The following is an 11,308-nucleotide window of genomic DNA, read 5'->3' on the forward strand; positions in this document are numbered from 1 at the left end:
ATTATTAGGTGCAAAACGGACTGTGAGAACGCAGTAGACAACGTGTAGGTTGTGCAGCTATGCCAACCTTATACACCATTATGAAGTCAGCTTATCCAAGAACACCATCTGCTGACCAGTTTCTTAAATGCAGCGTGTCCCGACTGCCTTCGTATCTGCTCTGCCACATTGTACTTGCTATGATGGAACGATCGCTAATAGCACTGCGGGCAGGAATTCAAACTACCTTTGCCACAGGGACAAACACTTTTATGACTGTTTTCTTTCTAAATGCAACATCAAATAATTGATGGAAGCGGCAAGCACAATAAAATGCTCCAGAGATGAGAGACTGGGAAAAGATTCACAGAAGCTCTTCGATGTCCTTTCTGTGAAATGTTTATAAATTGGGCCCACAGACAATTTTCAGCACAGCCGACGATGGAGACCATCCAAGATCAAAACAGCTGTGTGCTGCTTAGGAAAACCTCCCACTGAATCTACATAAGAGAAATGGAAATTCTAGATCTGTATGGCACAAATGAATGAGTTACTTCTTAACGATTGTGTTGTAGGTTTTCCATATCTTACAATGCTATAAAACACACCAATACTCAAAGACATGTCCATATTTATACATTTATCATCAAAATTGGCAAGAAAAGGAAATTCAGAAAGTTTTGCTTTGATAAATAAAAGTAATTCTGGGTTCAGAGCAGTACGGGGGTCACCTCGTCTATGATGGGGCATTGATCACATGGTCCTCATGAAATGCATCTCCGGGGCATGGCATCAGATACATCTACTGAGATGGCATCTGTGCCTGTACATTGTCCTTAGGTCACTACCACAAGATACTCTGAGTCCGGCAGATACCACACAAAAACACCATTGGCTCCTACTGCGGTCAATCACAGCCAGTGAGCTAGCACGCAGCGGTGCCCCCAGGGCCAGTGGCTTTCCCTGAGGGCACTGCTTGAGGGGGAGGAGCCAAGAGCACCAGTGGAGGACCCAAAAAGAAGAGGAATGGGGCTGCTCTGTGCAAAACCACTGCACAGAGCAGGCAAGTATACCCGGTTATAAAAAAATAAAATAAAAAAATAGGCTTTAGTATCACTTTAACGTGGATTCCTATGGGTCACGTTCACATGTGTTGTGGTTCACAGGTTGAACTGAACGGACTATTGTCTTTATTCAATCTTAACTACGAAGTTACTATGTGTGCATTTTAAACCTGTGCGTTTTTTGGAAAGGGTCAGGGACTTTTTTGTCTGCAACAAGTTTTTGGTTCCACAGACGCCAATGGAAATGTATCAAAAATGTTTGATGCTTTTCCGCTGCATTTTTGCTGGTTTTTCCTCCATGAGAACAGACACCTCCCAAAAATGTGAAAGGCATCAAAAACGCATTAAAAGCTCAAAACACGGTGTAAAAAAATACATCAACCGCAACCCGTATAGGTGTGAACCTAGCCTTAAGTGGCGTTTTTAAAATTTTGGTCAGTCTTTTGGTCAAATCTAAGGATTTGAAACAAATTGCAAGTGAGATGGAAGTTTTTACTGGCTGCTCCTAACCACACACTTGCTCATAAATACAGGCAATTGGATTATTGTGACCAAAATGGCAGCAGCCTATGCCCAGAATCAGGTCCTTCCCTCTACAATAAACAAAATGCCGGCAAAGAATACGCATTCTATTTTTAATGCATTCGAATTATCCTCTACCCACATCGGTCCAGCACCATCACACACCCTACCAGGTGCAAATGGGAACAAATACACAAGTTCCTTACAGATATCGCCTTCACAGTAACCGAACACAAAAGCACAGTGCCGCAAGGCACTTCTACAGACCATGTAGCCAATAAGCTGCCTACTGAGGTAACCATATGCAGTCTGTACAATGCAAGCAACCCTGCAATCCTGATAAACTCTTACCTGCACTCCTGAGGCTTAAGCTTTGCCTCTCCATCATTCCCATTCACTTTGCCGTGATCCAATATCTACACAGACCTACCCAAAATGACCCCAAGGCTCAGGGAAGCAGAGTCCTCTAGTCTCCTAATATTCCACCATTCTCTTTCTGGTTTCTGCCACAAATAGCAAAAACTAAATTGAGCTTATCATCAGATAAGGTGGCTCTGCACAAAAATCCTAAACCCTTTCCACACTTTCTGAGGTTCTTCATTACAATGTACCCATCTTGAATAGACCGTAGGTTCCCATCCAATCATATGTGTACTCTTGGCGATACTTCTGGTGGAGCATCTAGCTGGTATTATAGTTTGACTTTAGTAAACGATAAACCGTGGATGAAACAGAACTCCAAAACTTTTTTTACAAATTTGAAACCCTAAAAAAGACCTTTACAATTGTGCTTTGGGGGAGACTGAACCTTGTTTTTTACCCCTTCCCCCCACAACTGCACACCCTTAAGCTGCAAAGGCAGTGAATGGGGGTGTACACATGCTGCAAGTGCAATGCAAAAATGATCCCACCCTTTTGCGTTTGCCAACTGAATGTGGCTGTATTTCAACCGTGTACAATGCACGCAGTTGCGGCCCTGTGGTCACCCTCTGAAGAGCAAACCACTCTTCAAAAGAGAAACAATAGGGTAAACTAGCCAAAAGTTTGTATTCTCACATACTATGCATTCTGGTACATTGTATTAAAAACATTGATGTACTTTCCAGGAAAAACTCACTTCTCATAGAGATGACTGGTAATGCAGGTAAAAATGCACTGCAACTTTAATGCAACTGTGCAAATGTAGCCTAATGGATTTTTTTTGGGGAAAAAAATTACAGAAGGAATTAGGGCCAGGTCACAGCAGATAGCAGTGTGGGAAAGGCGCGTTTAGTGCTTAATTCCCACACTGAGTTCAAAACGCACTGTCTCTGTGATCAGATGCAGGAGCCAATAAATTGTTAACGACACTTGAAGTGTAGATCACAAACGCAGTGTGTTTGCCAGATCACATGATACCTCGAATAAATTGGGCTGAAAAATCCCATTGAAGGGGAATGCACAGGAATCACATAGGGACGCATAGGGATGCACACCCTTAAAGGGGAAGTCCACCCAAACACTAAAATCGCTACTGGGATCCACAATCTAAGACTAACCAATCTTGCCCTGTACAGAAGAAATCACTATACATACCTTTTCTGAAGCCGCTCTGGTCCGATCCCATGCTGAGCTGTCAGCGGTGGCTTCACTGTGAATCATAATTTATGATAAGGGAGCGGGGGATGGTGCAAAGCCATGCTGCCTGAGTCAATAGACAGCCAAGAAGAGAGCCTACAGGAGTTCCTCCATAGAAAGCAGCTTTCTATGATGGCAGTCAGCCTGATGGATGGAAGGAGCCAGGTGCGCCGGCGGGGGAACCCAGAAAATAATGATTGGGGCTGCTCTGTGCAGAACTCGCGCACAGTGCAGGCAAATATGACATGTTTGTTTTTTTTTTTTTATTAGAGAAAAAAATAAAGCTTTACAATAATTTTTAATGTTTTCTACTGCAACCAATAAGCTTCCAATTGTCATTGATGGGAAAACCAGAAACTTTATTATAGCATTTTACATCTAAAAGCATCCATTAGATTTCTCACCAGTTTCCATGTATTTTTCCCTATGGCCCCTTTCACACGGTCCGCATTCCGTTGCGGACCGTGCTCTGCTCAGCGGGAATCGATCCGCCGATCCCCGCTGAGCCGGTGAATGCGAGAGAGGGAGGTGTCAGAGCCCCGCTGCTCTCTATGGGGAATCGGATGAGAGCGGACCGCCTGTCCGCTCTCATCCGATCCGATCCCCAGGACGGATGGAAAATAGGGTTTCCATCCGTTCGGATTTCACAGACAGGATCAGATGCGGATGGCAGCGGGTGTCAGTGGACATGTCACCGCTGACATCCGCTGCTCCATAGGGCTGAATGGGGCATCCGATCAGATCCGCCTAAAAAACTGACAGGCGGATCTGATTGGAACGCCCGTGTGAAAGAGCCCTATGAATGGAGCGATTTTCTTGAAAATTGCAAGATTCCTCCCATCAACACAGTCAGTGTTGATTAGGGAATGCCTCCTGAGGAGCCATTATGTTCTCCTGGCGAGGGCCGCTGTCAATAATTGTATGAAAAATCCGACAGGCTGGTTGTACTCAAGTTGATCGATCAATCAACTTGGATACAGTCAACCTGCCCATACATGGTTCAAATGTCCGTCTGAACCGTCTATAACCAGCTTAAGGGTTGTCATTATGGGCTTTAAATTTCCTATCTGGGCCATTGTTTGACTAAAAACACAGATCCACAACCTTTACTGAACTGTGCAGGGTTATGATCATCCTGGTTAAGAATAAATAAAAAGGTTTAGGCTCCTTTCACACACTCCGTCCGTTGGATGGAGTCCGTTTTTCTCAGCGGGGGGTCGAGCTGCCGATCCCCCGCTGAGCAGCAGGAGGACAGATGTGTCTCCGCGCTGTGTGCGGAGACACAGCTGACAGTTCCCCATGCATCTCTATGGGGGAAATCGGATGTCAACGGACCGTCAGTCCGTTCTCACCCGATCCCATCCGATCCGCTGGACGGATGGAAAATAGGGTTTCCATCCGTCCAGATTTGACGGATCGGATGTCAGCGGACATGTCTCCGCTGACATCCGATGCCCCATAGGAATGCATGGGGGGACCGTTCAGATCCGCCAAAAAAACAGACAGGCGGATCTGAACGGTCCGCCTGTGTGAAAGGGGCCTTAAATAGGTAGGGTCTACCTATACACAGATGTGTTTAAACCTGACATATTCACGTTTACATGGTTAACCATAATGTCTTTGTAAAAAAAAAAAAATCCAGTTGCAGAGCTGAATAGCCAAAGCTGTAATTATACACACAGCAGAGCTAATCAAAGGAGTGAACATCAACCGTTCTGGTTATAAGGGCCATGTGGTGATCTAATCAAAACACAAGCAGCAACAGTTGTGTTGTCTCCCATAAAAAATAAAAGAATTACATTAGAATTGCCTGAAACCAAGAGTTGTTGAGAAATCCTTTGGTCTAACAATTTGACATTTGTTTTTCTCACCTATTTGTAAGGCAGTGATCAACAGGCCAGCAAACTAGAAAAACAATTCCAAATAGCTAAGGGCTAATGAATGGAAATGTCCGACTCAACCCTCAAACACAAACAGGTCAAAACAGAAAAACAGGAAATAAAGCAGAAAGAACGATTTTGAACTTTGATAATCAAAACAATTTATGTTTATGACACAGATATTTGTAACTGGCTTAAAGTGGTTGTAAACCCAATACATGAAATTTGACCTAAGCACATATATCCGTAGTGTTTACTTAAATCTCTACAAAGTTCTAAATACCATGTCTTTCTGCTGCTCTGTTCCTTTAAACAGCATGAGTCACTTCGAACATGCTCTCCAACACATGAGATAACAGTGCTGAAAATGTGTGATGGGGAGGGAGCTTAGAGGGAGATAGGCAGAGGAATGAAGGAACTTGCAGAGCTGTAGTCTGAATAGACAAGCTTTCTGCCTACGTGGAGTGGGGGTGTTTGCCTTTCCTCCAATCAGCTTTCACACAGTGTTAAGCCCAGACTCCCCCCACCCATTGATAGAAGAGGAAGAAAGATTTCTAACACAATCTGCACAGCAGATATAATATGTTAAACTTATATATTGGGATTTGTTTCATTTCTGTATCATCTGAGGCTATTCACTTTACTGGGTATAGGAGAGGGTTTACAACCACTTTAATTCTGGCAGTCACATTTAAAGAGCAAGTTCACCTTCTGAAAAATTAATGGGGTATTAGTAGGGTTAACCCCTTTACAACTGCGTAACACAAATGTGCGGCGGAAGAAAGGTGAGTTTTAATGCCCACATGCTACACATATGTGTCATTGGGTGGCTGAATTTTCTGTGCGGAAAGGTGCTCACAGTACAGGGATCGAGCAGTGAAAGACAGCTCTTGGTCTATGCAAATGATCAGCTTCTGATCATGTGACCACTGTGACAGCCAATTACAGTAGTCACATGTTTAGCCAATCTTACCCACCACACACACCATTTTTAAAGGGACACCGATGTGGATGGGAAATTGAGAAAAATCACTGTGCAGCTTTTAAACTTGTAGTTTCGTTTTTTTGCCTTACCTATAGGCCAGCACTGTTGCAACAGGGAAGGGGGGAGCACACTGCCTATGCACTAATTTTGAACAAGGGAGAGCGCTTGTTTCTGTGACACTGGGGGAAAGCACTCATCATACAGTGTGTTCTGGCTTCTAGGATGGTAGGTTTTTCACCAAGGCTGTGGGGTTGCCACACAAAGCCCACAGATAAGGTATTTAACCACTTGCCGTCTGCTCACTAGAGCTCTACTGCGGCAAAGTGGCTCTTGTAGGTCTGACAACGTAGACCTACGTCGGCAGACACTCCCCCTTCTCGGAGGCTCGCTCCCGCTGTATTCAGTCACAGCGGGAGTCGGGCCAGGGGAGGAGCAGCGGCAATCGCTGCTGCTCTTCCCCAATCGTCGGGGAATCGAGTCTGGAGATCCGCCCACTTGTGTAAACAAAGCGTGCGGATCTCCTAAGTGACAGGCAGGGACAGATTGCAGGGTTCAGCATAGCTGAACCTGCGATCTGTCCTTGTGTTACTCAGTCACCTCCCCCCCCCACACGTCAGTAAGCACCAGGCATACATTAACCCCTCCCTCTCCAACAAAATTAACCCCTTCACTGCCATTGTCATTTTTACAGTAACAGTGCATATTTATAGCATTGATTACTGTAGTAATGTCACTGGTAACCCCAAAAATGTCAGTCAAGGGTCCGATTTGTCTGCCGCAGTTCCGAAAAAAAAAAAAAAACACGCAGATCGCCGCCATTACTCGACAGAAATCTTTCCCTTAGTTAGTAAACGCAATAACTTTTGCGCAAACCAATCAAAATACGCTTAAGATTTTTTTTTACCAAAAATATGTAGCAGAAAACAAATTGGCCTAAAATGATAAAAAATTTAGATTTTTACATTTTTTTGTGGGGGAATTTCATATAAAAAAAATGTGAAAAATATTCTTATTTTTTCAAAATTGTCGCTATTTTTTGTTTATAGCGCAAAAAATAAAAATCGCACAGGTGATCAAATACCACCAAAAGAAAGCTCTCTTTTGTGGGAAAAAAAGGACGTAAATTTCGTTAGGGTACGGCGTTGCATGACTGTGCAATTTTCAGTTAAAGTCGCACAGTGCCGAATCGCAAAAAGTTGCCCAGACGTAAGACAGCAAAATCCTCCGGTGGTAAAGTGGTTAAACTAAGCAACATTTTTACAAACTGCACAGGTGTTTTTAACCTGCTGGGGGTCTCTTGATTTCATAGTGTATTTTAAAACATGATAAAGGTGAACTTACCCTTTAATAATGACATAAATCCACTTTCTGCCTTCTACAACTGGCATACACCAAAAAGTGCTAACACTCACCTGAAGCGTGCCGGGGAGAGAGGTGTCGGGGGAAACATTCCTGGTTCAAACGAGTCGAAATAAGTGACAGTCCAGGAGAAGCTGCAGCAAGAGATGCCAGCCACTAAGGACAAGACCAGCAGACTCCAGAACCCTGACAATGAAAAACATTGTCCATAAGATCATATTTAAACAGTGTACACATGTAGGACACGTGAGCAGATAATGTCCAATAATTCTACATTATATAACGACACAAGAGAAAAGATAACAATGCTTATCAAGCAATCAGTATGGGTTTTCAAATCTCTAAGCCACAAGTGATTTTAATTGACAACTATGCTTCACTGACCAAATCCAACAAAAACTGATATTGTGGTTTTGGTTTATTTGATGGTGAATTTTTACATCTCTTGGTGACTTCAGTAACAAGATCTCCCAAACACAACCCCAACCATAAGGAACCAAGGCTGCTGTCATATTCCACCATCATAATTCAGAGTAGATTAGCAAACTTGAGTTGGGAGACTGACTGTTAAGCTTTTGAAAGGTCCGAGAAGCCTGTGTATGTTTCAACTGACCAGCGCTCAACAACTTGATCTTTACCACTTGCCTATTATTTAGAACGACAGGTCGGTGGCTATAGTAATCTAGGGCACCATTTTAAAACGAAGTTCTGTTTACTACATGAGCACAAACAATGGGGTTTATTTACCAAAGAGTGCAAAATCTGGTGCAGCTCGGCATAGAAACCAATCAGCTTCCAGGTGTTTTTTTTTTTTTTTTTTGTCAAAGCTGAAGTTACAAGCTGATTGGCTACTATGGGGAGCTGCACCAGATTTTGTACTCTTCAGTTTTAGTAAATCAACCCCAATGACTGCAGAAACCACAAATCATAAGCAAAATGTACAGAGCCAATCACAGTTGCTCTGCGCCTTATGATTGCTTTGATGGCCAATCAGAGCGATTACAAATGTAAACACTTATAGTGGTTACATAGGAGGGCCCTCCTTTTACTCTAACAATGGATAATAATGCTCTTATTAAGGATTTAATGGATGAAGGGTGGGCATCGGCAGATTTGACCTATTTAAATGAGATCTTTTTCTATTTTTTTTAACCCTTTTTGCTCCCCCTTAGGCTCCATTCACACTAGAGCGACTTGTCAGGCAACTTGTCAGCCTGACAAGTCGCTGTCCCTCGCGGTCCATTGACTGCTACAGGACCCGTTCTAATAGGAGCAACACAAGTCGCTCCGACTTAGAAAAAGGGTCCTGTACTACTTCTCTGCGACCTCGGGGCGACTTGCATACACATTCATTATATGAAGTCCGTGCAAGTCACGCCAAAGTCGCGGTGCACGGGACTTCACAAGTCGCCCCTGAAGTAGTACAGAGTCGTGCCGCTGCAGTGTGAATGGGCTCTTACCCTCTCCTGTGCATCTCATTTCCATCCTTTACCTGTAGCACCTGTATATTAACACTTTCACCTTCCTTCAATATGATCTCTAGTTCCATATCGTACTGTATCTAGTGCACCATTACCTTGTTCCATGGTTTACCCCCTCAATATCCGCATGGTTCATTTCCAAAAGAAAATGTGGAAATAAAATAGGAATACCTTGAGGTGTCCAGTGTAATATTTAAAAAGAGCATTATGAGGGTGTTTCTACTGTTCTGGCATTTTTATTTCATACATTTTCAGCCTCAGCCACGCTGTATACTATTGACGCTTTTTTTCTCCTACAGGAGCTTAGCAGCAGCAAAAATGTGGTAAAAAGCCGGTTTTCCATACGCACTCCCATGTCTGGTGTTAATATATTCTGTTTGTCAGAATTCTGGCCATTAGAATGAATAAATGTGGAAATGCACCTAGCATTAGTGGAGAAGTTCACCTTTTAAAAAAAAAAAAAAATAATAAATTCACATCTTTTGGCAAAAATGTGCATTTATTTTCTTATTAGGAGCCTGTAAAGCATTGCTTCCGCCATCATCAGGCTGTGGGTGCAATGTCAGGCTCCTGTGAACTGTCAATGTTGCAGTCTGCCTGTACCTCGTATGGGCAGGCATTTAATAATTGGCAGGGAGAATTAATGAACTAATAGAGCGCTCACCAGCGCCCTTGTAGTTCATTGAGAACTACAAGCCGTCGGCTGCAATGGTTGACAGTAGCTGTAGTTCTCATTCACCGAACTCTGTGAATGAATGATGTGGCCAAGGTGTGGAGCCCAGCATGACCCCATACTTTTTAAATTGTTACAGTGGGTTTGGGAAGAAGGTCCCGTCACAACAGGGGCTCGGGGGGGGGGGGGTTGTAGGGGCTGCTTATTTAGTGTTATGAAAGGTGAACTTATGCTTTAATGCGTGCTAAAGAGCTTTTGAGCATTTTTATGCTCAAAAGCTCCTCTCCTGAACGCATAATTAATGCTTTTTTTTTTTCTGCCTCTAAATTCCCCAGCAACTAAGCTCCTGAAAAGGCCTATAGTGTGTATGGACAAATAGGCTAACATGGAGAGGAGTTTACAGGCAGAGAACTGTAAGAGCAGCTGTAGAAACCGCTTTTTTGAGCTGCAGTGTACATGAAGCTTTATAAAAATAAAGAAGGGAAACTTTTTTTTTTTTTTTTAAATAGCTCTGTGCCAAAAATTATATAAAATTCATGAGTACAGTATTAATGACCACTGAAAGGGGTAATACAGGCTGGTACTCAAGTAGTTAAACAGCCACCAATTATACAATGTTTCTTACCTAATATACTTGTTTTCACGCCATCTTCACTCTCTTTTCCATAGCGCATTTCTACACAGAACAGAAGTCATTATTTCACCAACAGAACAGAAAACAAAGCTTAACAATGTCACCCATCCTCCCAATGTATTTAGTAAAACTCCATCCCACAATCTTTTACATTTCCATTGCTTCTGGGACTAGGTCTGTAATGAAATCATGGTCACCCCATGTAAACTGTAGCGGTTTAAAAGAAAAATAAACTACCCCCGGGTGTTGTGGTGTGTATTTGTCAAGTGTTTTTTCTTTTCTTTTAGCTCCCCCTTCTCCCCCCCCCTTTTTTTAAAAAAAAATAATAATAAAAATTACCTTGTAGTATAATATAAGCAAATACAAGCAGAACAGCGAGGATGCTAACAATCACAAGGCAGCAGAACATGGAGAATAATCTGGATGGCCATTTTTTACTTTTCCTGGAAGTAACCACTTGTGACTTGACGGTGCCGTTGTGTTCAGGCTGCTCCGATTCCTCATACAGCACAGAGTCCTCCCCGAGGAGGTTTGTCTTGTGAGGGATTGCCTCAGATAAATCACTGTCCAAGTTTCTAACCAACGAGTCTTGAAGAACGACTCCCTTTGAACCCTGGCTCTGGACATTATTAGATGTGGCACTGGTGTAGGCGGCAGAACGACGGTTGGTACTCCTTAACCGCCTGGCGCTGGTCACATAGGAGGTATCCATCCAGAAACCTGTTTGAATGAAAATGTTACTGTGAAGAAAAACATTTCAAAAAGAACATGTATGTATTTTTATATACCTAAAATCAGAGATGTATAGTAACTAAGTAGAACTACTTCACTACTGTACTTAAGTACCGAAAGGCGGTATCTGTACTTTCCTGGAGTAGAATTTTTTTCTCCTACTTCCACTTTTACTTCACTACATTTTTTCAATGACTTCAATACTTCTACTCCAATATTTTTTTTTTTTTTGTGCTGCATAGTTACTCGTTACAATTATAAAAATTACCACTGCCAGAAGAGTAGATGGCAGGTTTCATGAAGCTCAAAACATGTGTATTATCAGCGCATACGAAAATAAAAGCTACTGTATGTATAAATAAAAGCTGCATTTGAAATAATA

The 11,308-nt window shown here is 42.7% G+C and overlaps 1 protein-coding gene across 1 annotated transcript in view; it reads right to left on the bottom strand.

Annotated features, from left to right (window-relative positions):
* ARL6IP6 (ARF like GTPase 6 interacting protein 6) overlaps positions 1 to 10,909 on the bottom strand; it is a 34,191-nt gene extending 23,282 nt beyond the window's left edge. The window contains exons 1-3 of the mRNA XM_082262435.1: positions 10,534 to 10,909; positions 10,186 to 10,236; positions 7,460 to 7,592 (exon numbers count right to left, since the gene is read on the bottom strand). Of these exons, the coding sequence (XP_082118561.1) occupies positions 7,460 to 7,592; positions 10,186 to 10,236; positions 10,534 to 10,906 (557 nt within the window). The 5' untranslated portion in view covers positions 10,907 to 10,909. The remainder of the gene's footprint in view (positions 1 to 7,459; positions 7,593 to 10,185; positions 10,237 to 10,533) is intronic.
* Between the last annotated feature and the right edge of the window lie 399 nt (positions 10,910 to 11,308).

This window comes from Pelophylax lessonae (genome assembly GCF_965119305.1).
Source record: "Pelophylax lessonae genome assembly, chromosome: 6".
Taxonomy (NCBI): Eukaryota; Metazoa; Chordata; class Amphibia; order Anura; family Ranidae; genus Pelophylax; species Pelophylax lessonae.